The sequence below is a fragment of the Ruditapes philippinarum genome, unplaced genomic scaffold, assembly GCF_026571515.1.
Source record: "Ruditapes philippinarum isolate M1 unplaced genomic scaffold, ASM2657151v2 ctg3659_1_1_1_1, whole genome shotgun sequence".
Taxonomy (NCBI): Eukaryota; Metazoa; Mollusca; class Bivalvia; order Venerida; family Veneridae; genus Ruditapes; species Ruditapes philippinarum.
Window position 1 is genome coordinate 1 of NW_026857578.1, and position 17869 is coordinate 17869.

The 17869-nt window shown below is 31.9% G+C and overlaps 1 protein-coding gene across 1 annotated transcript; it reads right to left on the bottom strand.

Moving 5' to 3' along the window:
* Nucleotides 1-1435: 1435 nt before the first annotated feature.
* On the bottom strand, nucleotides 1436-3429 carry LOC132750219 (uncharacterized; the record flags this gene model as incomplete). Its single annotated transcript, XM_060740163.1, has 3 exons — nucleotides 2983-3429; nucleotides 2267-2568; nucleotides 1436-1639 (listed from the first exon to the last, which is right to left on the bottom strand). Coding segments are annotated over exons 1-3 (568 nt in total), but the record flags the coding sequence as incomplete, so codon positions are not given.
* Nucleotides 3430-17869: the final 14440 nt, after the last annotated feature.

The window sequence follows — 17869 nt, forward strand, 5'->3', positions numbered from 1 at the left end:
CGCCCGGCTTTTTTAAGGACAGAGTTCGTTTCTTTTTTTTGTGTGTGAATTACATTATTATTTTAAAAAAGATAAAGAAAAAAAATGGTGGCGATGGGTCGGTATCATTCACTGACTTATAAATAAATGTTACAATTTTAGCACCAGTATATATTGTTTTATCATTTATTGAAATTATTGTTATATCAAATACTTGCAGTTGTAGCATCACATGGTCCCTTTTGATGTTTTGTCTATCTAATTGCTACTCATAAATCTTTGATACATTGATATAAAAATCCTTTCTTCATATTGGCATTGCTTAAAGGTCTTTTCATTTTCTGTCAGATGTAAGCAGTCCAGGACATGTGGTAATGAAAGTTATTGTTGTTGTTGTTTAATCAAACATTCTTGAATTTTATATCAAGGTTTCTTTCCCATTACTTCTGCGTTTAATGGTATAATTCTTTGGGAATATTTTTATTTCCAACACACGGGATCGTCTTCAAAACATGTTTTGCATGGATTTTTATATATAATTTTATCTCTGCTGAGGGTGTATGCGCATTGATAAAGTTCAAGAAACATTTTAAAATTATGTAATCCTGATCACACCATTCTGTGTAATAATTACCAGACAGTAATGCCGTGATAACCACACGCACGGTATTCTATTTGAACATGCTTGATTAATAACACAACCACCCTTCCCGATAATGATCTTTTTGATAAAACCATTATTTTCCAGTAGAAAGAAGCATTTTGAACAAGAAGCATCTTCTAAAAAAGATTCTTGGCCGAAGTAATTTTTAAAACTATTTGTTGTGGATACTATACTTTATTGTTACACTAAAACCATTTATCTGTTGTGTTTGTTGTATCGTCATAGAGATCATTTTTAAAGTGATACTCACCTTGATTATATCATATGTTTTCATGTTTAAGAGTGTTGAAAAAGAAAAAAAAAGTTAAACATCTTGATTACAATTGAGATATATTGCTATGTTTTCTTTTTCTAATGGTAAATAACTTTTAAATTTTGTATATAAAGAAGTGTTCTCGTTAGACCGCATGCACTTTTTTCTTACAATCAATACTTCTGATGCTAACAGGAAATTTAAGATTGAGCATGCTTTTACAAAGGCTATATATGTTCATATCAAGGGTAATAGCTTTTTTTTTTGGCTTGACCGGCCCGTTAAATATATAATTGCTATCAGGTATCAATCATTAGCTTGCATAAACAAGACGGCCAGAAAACGTGTTCCAATAGTTAGGATATGCGGGTAATATTTCCCCAGAATCACAACTCAATATTTTTATTTTTACTTCATCGTTGAAACGAACCATTATCACAGCATCAAAGTTAAAACATGAAGCCCCTAATGTGTCGTGTCTATTGACTCTTGACAATTTAAAAGGTTTGTCGTTCGCCATGAAAGCAATATCAACATACTTTTGTTTCCATACACATAATTGCACACTAAATGTATAGACACCAGCATATGGAACAGTGAAGACACCATTTTATTTTCTTTGTTATAAGCACCGCCTTCATTCATCAGAACCTGTCCGAAGACCATGATAAGCCCTTTATGTAATGCAGTTTGTTTCGGATTTCGTGCAGAGAACAACACAAGTTCTGGTATTCTTACAAATTCTACAATGAAAATGTATCTAAGTTATAAGAATTTAATTTTCATTTAGATTTGTCGACGATGTAACTAAGATACGAGTTGGACATAAAGAAAGAAGACGAGGAACACTTACCAGTTGGATATAGAAAATTACCATTTTTTAAATCAAGAAAGTACCTAAAATTTAAAATGAACTGTTTTTTTTAATATCACATGTTCTTTACGCAAAGATTCTTTACATAGTTGTATCTACTGCACGGCTTAAACTAGGAAACGTCACTTAATAGTTAATAACTATTTTTCAAAGTGTGCCATATTAACATATATTAAACTGAAAATAATATGGCTTCTTTTCTCACTTCTAAACCCGATCAATGGTGTACAAGTACGTATATGTAATACTGATATTACCAATGTTAATGATATAGGTTACTTGAAAAAAAAAATAGGACGTACATTATGCTCTTCCCAGTAATATTGAGTCCTCAAAGTTTTGGAAGGAGTTATGACAAATGGTTGGTGACCATATTTCACAAAACCTTTCTCCAAACATAACAGAGATCACCTATATCAACGAAAAAATAAAGTTTAGTAATGCTCAGATATCAGATTATGGAGTATATAAACTTCTATCATATCATAAAACAAACCTTTTAATTCGGAATTCCATTTATCCTTCTCGACTTTGAGTGTTTTCAACTCTTCCTGAACCGTAGATTTGGTCTCTTGGATGGCAGCAGCCAGATCTGTAGAACGTTTGTCAGATTTTGCTTTTAGATCATTCTCCCAAATAATTCTTTCTTCCTTTAAATCATCAAGAGTGGTCCGAGCTTGATTCCGAGATTTTTCAATTTCCTTCTTCATAGCTTCTACCGATATTTCGAGTCTAATCATCTTTTCTAACAGTTTTTCTTCATAAGGAAATTTTGAACATTGTGGTTCCGAGACACTGCTGTTAACGAGAAGAAAATTAATACAACATCGAATAAACAAATGATCATTTTGTTTTCTTCATACGAAAATACAAGAAATGTTCGCAGATATACGTTAATTCTAAAATAAAGCTGATCCGTGACTGAAAATCAAAGTACTGTTTCTCAATCAATTCTGTTTGGTCAAATTTTATCGTTTTCATTTTTCTTAAAACACAGTCATAGATGAAAGTGTCTTTTGGACAGTCACACTATAAGGTATTCCCTTGCAAAAAAAAATCTTCAAATGATGGAAACGTTTTCATTTTTATTCCAATTTTTTATGCTATAAAGCTATAAAAATTTGAAAATAATATTTTTATTAGTTTTACATCTCCTCGACGATTCAACTAAAGCATTTAATTGGTTACTTTGTAATACAAAGGAAATCGTACCTTGTAATAATACGTCCCGCCAAGCTGGCAAAGCACACGGTAAAGAACATTGAACTCAACATTATTGCAAAGTTTCGCTAATGTTAAATGAAGTAAGAAAGATATACTTGCTGTTATATAGGGGACGATTTTACCTTCAGTTGAAAGCAACCAATCGCAAAACAAGGCGTTTATTGCAAACATTATCAACTCTCGTGACTCTGCATCACATACAGATTATTCGTTCCACATTCCTCTTTTTTTCTTTTTCTTTTAGCCAATGTATATTTGTAAACTTTAAACACAATTGTTAAACAAATAAAAATACACTGAACAAACAAAACGTTTTGGCCAAGTTCAGTGCGACGCATTTTCACAGACAATTATTTTATTTTGATAAACTTAATAAGGTGATTTATGGCGTTACTGGTATGCAAATTGTTACGAGCTAAACGCAACAGAGAAGATAACGCAGCAAAAAAAATACAATTTTATTAAAGAAAAACAGTTATTTACAATAATATAAAAATTATGAAAATAAAGTTTAACTCACTATTATTTAACAAATGTCCTAAAGTTTAACTCACAGTTCGAAATTCAATTGTCCACAACTCAGATTTTTTCAATGTCCAATGTCCACAGCAGAATAAATACAATATGTCCAAAAACACTTCCCACACATGACACAGAATTACAGAATCTAAACTAATATTTTGATATCATAATAAAATAGCACACAATCAGTATATCCATATCACACAATATCACAAATTAGCACACAACTCGAAGTACAAACAATCATCATATATATATACTATCAATGAACAATCAAGAATACTACTAATCTACTAAACTACTTACAGAAAGAATAATTCAGAATGAACATTAACAGAACTTTCTTGAAAGAAGATGAACGAACATGAAAAATTATATAAACAAAATAAAATTATTAAAAAGGATAGTGGCATATGCAGGTATCGAACCCACGGCATCAAGTTTATCAGTCCTGCGCTCTACCTGAAATATTCAGGAAACAGATTTTAAACAAGTTTAAAATAAAGCCTATATACATAACAAAATTAAAATAGACTATATTGGATAAATAAAGCAAATAGATTTCAAGTGAAAAGTTTATTGATTTTATAGTACATTTACTTTTCATAATTAGCTTACGGAATGTCGTTGGTTGTACTCAAGTACCCATTCGTGCCTGAAATAATGCACGGAAGGGCACCTCAGGTATTCCTCCGCCAGTCAAAGCAGAAACTTCGCTCTATGACGTATACTTTGTCGGAGTGACGTAAAACCCAGACAAACAAATAAACAATCTTTTCATTATAGAGCTTCCACAAAAGACAAACGAGGGTAAAAGTTATGTAATTGTGAATAATTCAACTATTTTTGAGTAAACTGGAAGATCCCAGTATAGTTGTTCTAACGAAGGAAGCAATTTAAATGTAGGAATCATTTTTAAATAAAGGTTACAATTTACATGTGGTTTCTAACCAAGCTACATTTATTTTATGAGTTTTAAAAGTATACATAAAAATTGAGTCTATCATTTTTTAGTTATTTAAATGTTTAGTGATATTGTTTTAAGAAGAAATTCCCTTGTCATTACTCAACTTTGTGGCGATTATATATCATAAGATTACTATCATGCAAAAAAAGAGATTGCAAATTTCTCTTGCATGTTTTCTAGTGAATTTGTATCACTAGTTATACTTTTAGAGCTTTCTGGAATTGTTATGTTGCAATTATTACTAATAAACAAAAACAGTTCGATGACAGAAAAAGTTTAGAGTTAGGGCACTGTTTCGTATAAATTACGATTTTGAGTATTACGTTTTTAAATCTATGTAGCATATTCAATAGTGTCTTTTTTCCCCTGTTCTGTCGGAAATAAATTCAGCTTATTATCATGGCAGCATTATCATTATCACGGTATTATCAATGTTTTGTTAACATTTTTCAATTACGCTCGGTATGTAATCTCAAAAGCGGAAGATTTTATTCAATAAAAACTGTACGCGGTTTTAAGAGATGATAAGTACAGTATGACAGCTACAGCGCTTTAAATGTTAATAATGTATAGATCTAATATATGAGCCGCGTCACGACAAAACCAACATAGTGGGTTTGCGACCAGCATGGATCCAGACCAGCCTGCGCATCCGAGTGGGTTTGCGACGAGCATGGATCCAGACCAGCCTGCGCATCCGCGCTGTCTGATCAGGATCCATGCTGTTCGCTGTCAGTTTCTCCACTTGTACTAGAGTAAATTATGGTTTTAAAGCATTTTAGGTGCTTATTACCTGAGGAAAGTACAGCTAATTGTGGAATTATTTGAAATAAAAGTAACAAAATTATAAACAAACTACTGTCAATAAGTAGCTTTTGAAAATTATAACCGGAAACCAAAAATAAAAGCCTTAAAAATAAACATTTAAGCATTTCTGGGTTATAATGGGCCATAAAAATATATTGGAAGAGAACATTGTATGACTTTTTAAAAATGATATCAAACAGTTTCTATATAAATTCTTTGAGTTGCATACAATCCTATCTGCAAAGTACATTTTGTCTTATTTACTGGCTTGAAAACGCTTTTATTATGAATGTTGAGCTTTAAAATCTGGATAAGGAGTGATTGCTCAACACAAAATTGGACTCGGTTTTAATGAGTCTGTACATGAGAGATAATGAAAGACAACATTCCTTACGTTCCCTTGCACCGCCTTGAGCGGTATTCAATTTGCAACGCTAGATTTGTTTGTACATAAATAACAAAATTATGACAATTTAATAAAAATTCAATAATCTGACCCTGACGGTCAAGGTCATTTAAAGCTCAAGGTCAGGGTCAGTTCAACCTTTTTGAAGGTCTTGTCCAAAATGTTGTTTTATCAAAGCATGAAGAAAATCCATTTGATAATTACTAAGTTACAGTCAATTATAGCAAAAATCAGTGAAAATTGCAATAATTTAACCTTCAAGATCAAGGTAAAAAGGACAAGGTCAATTTGAATTTAATATACACGAAGATCTTATCCTTAAGACTATTCTGTTATGATATGAAGTCAATTCATTCTATAATAACAACGGTAACGCCAGTTACAGCAAAAATTATACAAGAAATGAAAATAAAAAATCAATAATTTGACCTTCAAGGTCAAGGTTACTCTATGAGTGATGGTCAAGGTCTGTGTTGTAAACTTGAAGGTATGTCCTAAAAGATTATTATGCTCACGTAACTTTGAAGACAATCCATTCAAAAATAACAAAGTAATAGCCACTTATAGCAAAAAAAACCCCAAAAAACAAGAAACATTTTGACTTTGAATGTCAGGATTGTTGTGGCCAAGTATGAAGCAACGCTGACTTGACTGTTACAATACCTCTTTTTTCAAAAACAAGTCAAAGTTAAAATTGGCTGAATGATGTTCATAGTTTTAGTTCATTACATTATCTATATCTAAATGAATTACAAAATTATTAATATTTTCGGAAAGTTAAAGTATTCTAAAGCCGATTTTTATAATGAATAAATACTAGATACATGTAGGCAGAAGTTCACACTGCATGTAGTTAAAGTTTGATATATTATTAAATTATATTTTTAGATTCTGATAACCTTACAGCATGATTGATGCATGAACAACTTTGATGATGTATAATTGTTTTGTATGAATGCGTATTTCTTGATTTGTATGAAAGCGTATTTCCACTGTTAAGATAGAAAAAAACCAGATTGTTGATGTTTGATCGATCGAAATTATACAAATATTAAGTGAGAAAATTTCGAGCTGCTAACCCTTGAACATGAAGGAGACAACGTAAAAAGGCAGTGAAACGTGCTTCTTCGGCGTAGTATGAAATTTGACAGTCTCTATTAAACCCGCACCTATGAATCTGCTTTGACCAGGTTAGCAACGTAACGTTACCATTCGATTAAAAATAAGACAATACCAAATGCGTATGAACTCTGATAAAAGAATTACTCACACAGTTATCATTAAGTTTAAGCAGGAAACCAGGAAAAAAACTTCCGGTTTTCAGTGCAAACAGTTTGATATCATTTTGTATTATTTATCTTTAATTTCTGATAACATTTTGTATTATTTAAATGTAATTTCCTTATTTATTATTTCCTCAATATAACTCACTTACAACCTACTAGGCAAAAAAACAACATTTTTTTTCTTAAAAGAAAATTGTTAAAACTTGTTTTAGATCGTGGATTATATTAAATACTTTTACAATACTGACAGGGTAATATCACAGGAGGCAGCGAAGCTCGACTAATTAAATACTGGACGAAGTGAGGAAGGCAAAACTATGAAAGAAAATCCATTATGATATAAATAATTTCCGTCTCAGTATCAAGAAAGCACTCAAATGTTCTATATTTTTGCACGACATAATATGCATAATTATGATCTTGTCAATAAATATCACGCCCGTTTAACTCACAACGAGTGAAAAATGTCCATCGGTAAAAATGTTGTGAGCAACTTCCGTTCCTCGTTGTGAGCACCCATCTATGACGAGTGACACGATAAACAAGGTGAGTTTTTCATAATTTTTGAAGATTACAGACATTTTTGTAAAAATATCGGAATGCAGTTAGCTAGCGATGTGTTTTCCGAGTAAGCACATGTAAAGATATTGCCTGTTGGTGGACAATTTGATGGAAATACCGTGCGACGCAGTCACTCGGGGTAGCTGGAAAACTGGAGACAACTTCTCTTTGGACTTAATTTAACATTGAAAACGTCGATTCTGGTGACGTTTTGTGCATTGTAACCTAAAACAGATGCCCACAAGTCTTCAGCGTAAATTATCATCTGAAAGTCTTCGTAGAAACGAAGATATACTCTTTTTTGCTTTAATCCTCGTTGTGAGCACCATAACCTCGTTGTGAGCAAGACAAGTGCAGTGCTTGTCTGGTTTTAATATGTAATTCAAATGGCAAGAATACAATTTTCAATCTACCAAAAGCAATCAAAACGTTTTTGTACAATAGTTTTTCTTTGCAATAGTTCTTCTTTTTCTTTTTTTGAAAATTATTCTTCATATTCACAAGTCATCAGATTAACAGAAGACCTAATTAGTTTAAACAATATTTTATTTATAAGTATTACATTTACATGATAATAGACAAAAAATGAATGTTACGGATTGAGTAGTAAGCTTGAAAGCTTTTTTAGAAACTCTTTCCGTAATCACTATCTCAAACAGTATGTAAAATGGTAACAATTATATGCATTTTTGAGTTAAATATACATAACATTTTCACTATAAACTTGCTTCTTTACATGTACAGGAAAATTAGCAATTTACACTCTGGTTTTCCTAATCGAAACGACCTTAATAATAGAATATTGACATAAAAAATGTGAAAGAAAACCCTATAGCTCTATATAGCATAAATACACGTAAGTGATAAATGCACAAATTAGCACGTTTAAACTTATCAAGAAAAATAATAGAACTTTTCAACATGTTTAAAAAAATTTAAAGAAAAATAAAGAAATGGAAACGTTAGTGAACTAATTAGTGGAGGTAGAAGAACTAATTAGTGGAGGTAAATCAGGTATTTTATTTCGTATACTCTAGTGTGGCACGAGTGAACATCACTGGGTGTTTATGAATATTTCAACAATTTCACAATCTGTGTGATACACACATACATGTGTTTATCCTGAGCTGAAGACTGACCAAGTTATGTAAAACAAGAACTATCACGGTAAGTTGACAATGCCCCTGAAGTGGTGCTTTGTCCTTTGATTTATGTACCAGATAGATTATTTGTTTTTGAACAATTAGATCTTCAATGTGAAGGTTATTCAAGGTCAAGGTGAAATAAATATAGGTAAGTTGGAAGGTCTTGTCCAAAGGGGCATTGTGTCCAAATATGAATTAATTCCACTTACTTATAAAGAAGTTATGACAAATGTTAAAGTTTTTGGATGTTCTAGAAGGTCATTCACGGTACAAGATAAAAATAAATACAGATCACTTTGAAGGTCTTGCCTAAAGGGGTGTTGTTTCAAAATATGAGTAGAATCCGTATACTAATAAGGAAGTTATGACCAATTTTTAAGTTTTTGGACAATTTGACCGTCAAGGTGAAGGTCATCCAGGGGTCAAGGTCAAAAGAATATAGGATAGTTGAAAGGCCTTGTCCGAAGATGTGTTGTGCCTAAACATTATGCCAGGACATTATGGCCAATCTTAAATGTTTTTGGGCAATTTGACCTTCAAGGTAAAGGCCATTCAGGGGTCAAGGTAAAAAATACAGGTCCGTAGGAAGGCGCTAAGGGATGTTGTGTTCAAATATGAATCAAATCCGTTTACTAATAAGGATGTTATGACCAATGTTAAAGTTTTCGGAGAGATTGACGGACTGACAGACGGACAGTTCAAAACCAATATGCCTCCCTTTGGGGTATGCACAACGTCTTGCAAAGAAATGCTGCTGTGCAAAAACGTTTTAATTGCTGTGGTAGATTGAAAATTATATTATCACCATCTGAATTACATATTAAAACCAGACAAGCACTGCGCTTATCTTGCTCACAACGAGGTTTTGGTGCTCACAACGAGGATTTAAGCAAAAAAGAGTATATCTTCGTTTCTACGAAGACTTTCAGATAATAATTTACGCTGAAGACTTGTGGTCATCTGTTTTAGGTTAGAATGCACAAAACGTCACCAGAATCGATGTTTTCAATGTTAAATTAGGTCCAAAGAGAAGTTGTCTCCAGTTTTCCAGCTACCCCGAATGACTGCGTCGCACGGTATTTCCCTTAAATTGTCCACCAACAGGCAATATCTTTACATGTGCATACTCGGAAAACACATCGCTAGCTAACTGCATTCCGAAATTTTTTCATAAATGTCTGTTATCTTCAAAAAATATGAAAAACTCACCTTGTTTATCGTGTCACTCGTCATAGATGGGTGCTCACAACGAGGAACGGAAGTTGCTCACAACATTTTTACCGATGGACATTTTTCACTCGTTGTGAGTTAAACGGGCGTGAATATTAAACACACATTTCTATACTTAAATGGAAAAGATATCAATTTGAAATCTGAAGTCAATCCCTTCAAAAACAAAAATAACAAAAATTTTTAAAGTAAAATTATAAGTTCAAAGAGGAAATATCTCTTGATAAAAGATGCTAGAGTTATGAACCTTGTCATGCATGATGTGAGTAATGACAAAGAACAATTATTTATCTTAAGTCTACAGTAGGTACCATTTATAATAACAAAGATAATAATAAAAAAATCAATTTACAAATGAATTCTAAGTTGGAGATAATTCTGGGAATACAGGAGCTTGCATTTTATTACTCTTATTCATATGACAAGAAGTTATAGTAAAAAAACATTTGTTAACATAAATTCCAAGTTCAAAGGGGAATACTTCTAGAAGTAGTCATGCAACAGTTATAAATTTTGTCACACAACGTGTGTGTAATGATAAGAAATATATATTTGAAGTTTGAAGTATATACCTTAAGAAGTAAAGAAGTTATAATATTTCTTAAAGAAAATTCAAAGTTCAAAGGGAGATAAATCTGAAAATATTGCTTCAGAGTTATGAACCGTGTCACATAAGATGTGGTTGATTATAAGGAATATGTTAATCGCAACTTTTCGGGCCTTTTGCCGTCAGTCTTCAGATAAGGACCTCGGACACAAGAGTATGAATACACAGAACGGATTCGGTATTTAGGCCTAACCTACGCTAATGAAACAAAACATGTAAACAAATGATAATTTAATGCTGCGAGTTGTTGAGATGGGTCTTTTTTCAATATATCAAATAAAAGTCCACCTAAAGTAAGAAAATGTCTTGAGGACATTAAGTCAGATTTGTATAAAATTTTACATCAAAGGGCATATCTAAATTAAAACTGGTTGTCAGGCATATTTTCAATCATAAATGCACCTTAACAATCTTTATTTTCTTTTGGGTGTCAAATATATACATTTGTTTTACATTATCAAAGATCATACACTTTATTTCTGTTTACATTTGAAACCACGTGGTAGAACTACTTTCAATCCGTATTAACTCCGAGGTTATTTATGATAATAGCCGCGGGTTTTTCGATTGGGAATATGCATTTTAAGTTTGAGGAAGATACCTTTAAAACTAAAGAAGTTATATTATATAAATAACAAATGGATTTGTGGGTAACAGTAAAAATGTCATACCGAGGAAAAAATACTGTTACCCGAGGCGTAGCCGAGGGTAACAGTATTTTTACGAGGTATGATATTTTTACTGTTACTCACAAACCCATGTGTTATTTATTTTATTACCCCGAACAAAAATACTGTGATGATCTGAAATTGTCAACTCAATCTAACTTTAACAAAAATAAACCAAAAGTAACAATAACTAAACTGCCCTTACCTTTTAAGTTTTAAGTGTACTTTTGGCCTACTTGAGAAGTTTTCTTTTTCTTTTATTCTTTAAGCAAGTGATGATATCTACAAATCATAAACATACAATAAGCTAGGTTTTATCTAGAAAACAAAACACTAACCCATTTACACGGTTATGATCTGTGAAATCTGATCCTTCTGTTTCCAGAATATTCTTAGCATGGTTTTTGACAAATAACGATGATATCCTATGTCTGTCCACCATATCTGTAACATTTCACTGATTAAAATTTTAAATAATCCATTGTTGCATGCTTAAATCGTCTGCATGTTCCAGTTTGACAAATAATTATTTACATTGCAATAAATTCCGTTGAAAACGGATGTTTACGTTTTGACTATTCAACAAAAAGATATTTTATACGCGAAAAGCACACCAGGGTGCGAACAACTAAATTTTATGAGCGTCTGTGGCGCCGTTATATGTCGCAACGCCGTTAAATGTCGCACTTGCCGCTAAATGTCGCACCATTGACGCTAAATGTCGCAACCGCCGCTAAATGTCGCAAAATCATTTGCCGTTAAATGTCGCAATGTTAACGTTAAATGTCGCACGAATTTCCCTTACCGTTAAATGTCGCAACACTACCGTTAAATGTCGCAAGATGTAAATTCATGTTAAAATCATGTTTAAAGTAGAATATTATTACTTTTTAATATTCTCATAGTTATCTTAATTGTAATTGCCATTACACAAAAGTTATCTTTGTCTTACTTGGTTTCTTTAACGAACATAAATATCGTGGTTTTGAGCTACTATATAATGTAATCTTTAGGCTAGAAAGGATAATTGATACTAAATTCTCAATAGATAAGTATTTTTCTTTTGTTCAACATTTTCATTTGTAACCCTGATTGACAACAGATTAAAGGTATTATGGTATTGTCACTCTCAGAATTTGGTTTAAGTAATTTCATTTATTTTCTCAGAAACTACCGAATTTACTTTAAACGTGGTTTAGTTGTTCACTATGATCATATGATGCAATATCAAAAGGCAGATAATCCTAGTTATATTTTGCAAAGTTATTCCCCTTATTTCTCTAAGATGTTTTCGCTCTGATTAACCTTTTGGTTACGGCTAATTTCAAACATATTCACTTTAAACTTAAAATACTTATTTCATATGAAAGTACTAATGCATTTCTAAAGGACAGATGACCCTGAAAGGTATTTTTCTAAAATATCTCCCTTTTTATATTTTCAAAAAAATAACATCACAAATATTCACTTCAAACGTGAAATATTGATTGAATATAAAGGCAATTTTTTTTTATTTTAACAGAAACGGCAAATACGTGAAAAACATAGTATGAAATGCCCGGTCAATACGAAAATCGAAAAAAAAAATATCATGTAGTACTCCTTCACACCGTACAATCAAATGGGCAGACAGCTGTTCTAGCGTCCACAGCTGTACCAGTATATACATGTCGGCGCAATTGAAGTACGGTAAGTATTATCTATTTTAACATATCCCAACTGTATTCGAGTAAATCAATGATATGGATTCATAGTCAACATCCCAAGGAGCATGCTAACAAATTTCTGGCCCTGTGCAAGCTTTACTTCACATGAATTTCGACTGAAAATAACCACACTATCCGATGAGATGCGGTATTTTTAGTTTGAAGTCACAAAAACTTATATTTTCTCATGATAATTAATCCTTTTTTCATACGATTCGTAAACGTCAACATTTCGTCATTAAAAATTTCAAACCATACCTTCAAAAAAGTTTTTCTGTTAAAGTTATAAGGTATTTAAGTTTGAGTGTCATCAAAATTTTAGTAACGTCATCAGCTGTTCGCCTCTTTTTAATGATAACATCGACAGCAATTCATCGGCAAGAACGAATAACGCTGAAAGCTGTTCAAAGAAACAATTACATGTATTTACAACAGCGCTTTTGTTCTACAGTAACTAAGAAAGAGTAAACCTTTTTTGTTAATTAAGAATATTACTTTATTCATGATAATGGACAAGTCCTATGCAGTGAATGGCTGTGTAACCCAAATTATGAAAGTGCATGGAAAAACATGTTGTTATTTATCCTTGAAATCTGTTTTAATGTATAGTGCAATAGAAATAATAACCATTCTTAAAAATTATTCAAATTTTTATTTTTTAAATAAATCATTTTACATGGCAGACATCTCGGGTTACACATCCATTTACTGCATGGGACATGTCTACTATATGCCATTATTTATAATAACACTTGATGGATTTAGTTATAATACAGAGTATTCTTATTAAGCGTTAAATTTGCCTTTACTTTCTTTGAATTTAACATTTCAGAAACATATTAATAGATCTTGCTACCTTTTAATATTATAATAATAATAATGAAAATAATATCTTTATTTAAAGAAGGTTATACATTAATAACATACAATAACAATAATATATATCTTATTTCCAATGTGGCCTTCTGAAATAGAAAACAACAACAACAACAGGACATGCATAGGAAGAAAAATGAATGTATAATATGTAATTTTTAGAATATTACAACTCATATACTTTCTACAGACAATTTGTTTTAACATATACATATATTGCATCATTCGTTCGTTTGTTCATTCGTTCGTTCATTTATTAATTAATTAATTAATTAATTCATTCATTCATTCATTCACTCACTCACTCACTCACTCACTCACTCACTCACTCACTCACTCACTCACTCACTCACTCACTCACTCACTCACTCACTCACTCATTCATTCATATGAACAATATCAATATTGAAATACAGTGCGGTAAATGGAGATATAGGCCTCTCAGCTAAGATACAACAAATGATAGAAAGTAATTATAAAAATAATATAATTAGAAAGAATCATGAATAAAATAATATTTTGAATGAACAAAAAAGTTTTACTTTTTCCTAGTGACTGTAGGACAAAAGCTCTGAAAATTGTTTCTTTGAACAGCTTTCAGCGTTATTCATTCTTGCCGATGAATTGCTTGTCATGGTAGATATCCTGCTTGAAATGCCGACTTAGCCTCTCGTGACAATTTTTCCAAATTATCTGGTTGGTTTTATTCGAATATTCATTTAGTATCGCATCAATAAGCTAACAAAAATTTTCAATACGTTTGGTGAAGGTAAACATTAAACATCTGGTAACGATATTTGAAAGGACGCGTCTATTGTTACGACAATATAAATTAATGCATTTGACTTGAAGACCATTTTTTTTATAAATGATATATCGTGTTATGTAAAACAGGCGGTAGGAAATAGGACAGACGAGATGAATCTATGTCACAGGCCACGGTCCCTAGCAAAGACTATGAAATCAAAATTAAAAATCATCTGATTATATTGAAAGAATCTACCGATTTCATATTGCTCTTATAATAAGAATATACATGTATGTCAAGGTGCAAAAAGTTGGGAAAACAAAGGAAATATTTAAACATTATAAACTGTAATGAGTCTATGTTTAATTATATGCTCTCTCCTTTTTTTTAATTAAATTTTATTCATATTTTATTTTTTGCACTCACAGTTAATTAATTTTCGAGGGATGATACTAGATCCACTGTATGAAGGCATAGCATTAACATTTGATAAATGCTTGCCAAGTAAAAGATGCTTTCAGTTTGTAAGTTTTCATATTTTTTTTTATTTCATGTAATGGAACTTTAAATGGCCGCCTCAAACGTTACACAATTGTATGCGGTATTATATACATTTTATTGTCGCATTTTCTTCACCACACAAAAATAATGTTACCTTCACACATCAAACAAAAACAAAAAACCAAAACGAAAAAAAAAATAAATAAAAAATATTGGAATGATTTTCCTCACGAATTGGGGGAGCTATCATTCCACAAAAACCGATTGACCCCCACAAATATCTGTGGATGTTATTTCCAAATGGTATGGACATTGTCGCGACTGTGGCAAATAAGCTTCTCGTCTATGTTATCCAGCTAGGAATTTCTCTCATGCACTCATGTTTTGGTAATCTTAAAAAATCTGATACTTTAAAATATTTAACGGAATTTAATAAAGTGTGCATTCATGTTTTGACGTTAACTTAGTCAATTTGAAGTCTTACAAAAGAGTTTCTACATCGGTATCGTTAAAGATCACATATCAAACGCAGGGGCGTCACATTATCTTACTTGTGCTATGTAGAGGATATTGAATGAGTGTAGATCAAAACTGAATTTATTGAAGAACTTAAATAAAAATATACTTTTCAAGCCTCTGGCGCGCAAAAATATTATTTCATTCAACAAACTCAATAAATTAAGTAACGAACAATCACGAATATATTAAGGAAACATATGCCAATTCGAAGGAATATAATCACAAAGTCTGTTAGGCCTGAGCAATTGAACGATAAACTGTGCATTATTATACAATAAACAAGAAAAATCTATTTCCATTGCCAACAAAAAAGAGAATTAATAAAAATGCGCTGCACTACTCATTTTCCTGACGTCATATATGACGGTATATAATACTAGTAAGCATTCTTTTTATGTGCTGTGCATATATCCACAGCATATATCCTGTAATAATGCACTTGATAAAAATGTTTTAAATGTCAGAACAAGTACATGCAATGCCGGTGTTTACGGTTAACTAGGAGAGTGACCATTATATATCTTTATTAAAGTAATCAAGTTTTAGTGTAACACAATCCAAATTGATAATATAATTATGAAAGAAGTTTATGAACAAAATGTTATTGTTTGTGAACATGGATATAATAACTTTCAAAAGTTAAAAGGATTATTGTATAGATTGTTTTATAAAAAGTGAAAAAATTGATTGTTAATTATTTTTTAAAATATTCAAACAAAGACTTATTGATAACTATTGGCAGACAAGGGCAACATTGTCGCAAAATACGCCCATCACAAATGTTTTTGTGAAAGATGTGAGCATTATAGATATGCATAAAGGAGATATGCTCTGGGCAATATCCGGACAACATCCGGATATTTTACCATCTGTAGTGACCTTGACCTTGCAAATATTAATGTAACTTACATGTGTCACACTTGTAGTCATGAAAGTTGTCATTTGTGTTACAATCCATCAATAAATGATAACTAAATGGTCCCGGTACACAAGTTTTGCCCTCTCTATGTGACCTTGATTTTGGTAGCAGGGACCGCGATTATGTGTGCAATATTTAGCTTCACAATGGTAGTCATGATTATGACCATTTGTGTTTCAATCGTTTAAAAAATGATGACTAAATGGTCCAAATTCACATTTTCATATTTTTGTCTGAATTGTGACCCCTATTTGTGACCTTGAACTTGGCCACTGGCACTTGAATTTTACTTGCGACACTCCATTTCACAATGGTGAACATTTTTGCCAAGATATATTTAAATCCCTCTATACAGGCAAGCGTTTTTCAATGACATCTAGGTGTGTGACCTTGACCTTTGATCTAGAGACCTGGTTTATGCGCATCACACTGCTTCTCATAGTACTAAACATTTCTATGAAGTTTCATTAGAATCCCTCCATATATGTAGGAGATATGATCTGGACAAAATCTCTATATTTTTCAACTTTAGTGACCTTGACCTTGCATATATTAACCTAAATTACATGTTTCACACCCGTAGTCATGATAATTCACCATTGGGTTTCAATATCTCAATAAATGATGACTAAATGGTCCGAATACACATTTTAATATTTTTATCTGAACTTTGACCCCTATGTGTGACCTTGATTTTGGCCTCAGTAACCTAAATTTTGTGTGGGACACACCGCCTTACAATAGTAAACATTTGTGTTAAGCTATTTTGAAATCCCTTTATGTATGTAGTAGTTTTGCTCCGGACAAACGTTTTTTTAAATGATCTCTCTGTGTGACATTGACCTTTGTCCTAGAAACTTGCTTTATGCGCATAACACTGCTTATTATAGTGGTACACATTTCTGTGAAGATCCATTAGAACCCCTCCATGTGTGTAGGAAATATTCTCTGGACAAAATATCTATATTTGATCAACTTTAGTGAACTTGACCTAGCATATATTTATCTAAATTATATGTTTCACATCCGTAGTCATGATAAATGACCATTTGTGTTTCAATCTCTCAATAAATGATGACTAAATGGTCCGTATACATATTTCATTTTTTATAATCTGAACTTTGACCCCTATGTATGACAATGACCTTGGTCATAGGGACCTAAATTTTGCATGGGACACTCCGCCTTACAATAGTGACCATTTGTGCCAAGTTCTATTGAAATCATTCTATGTAACTATGTACAAGCGTTTTTCAATGACCTATACATGTGACCTTGACCTTTGATCTAGAGTGCGTGACATAGATTCTTATAATGGTGAACATTTTTATGAAGTTTCATTAAAATTCCACAATGCGTGTAGGAGATATGCTCCGTGAAAAAATTGGGCGGCACACGACAACCGGC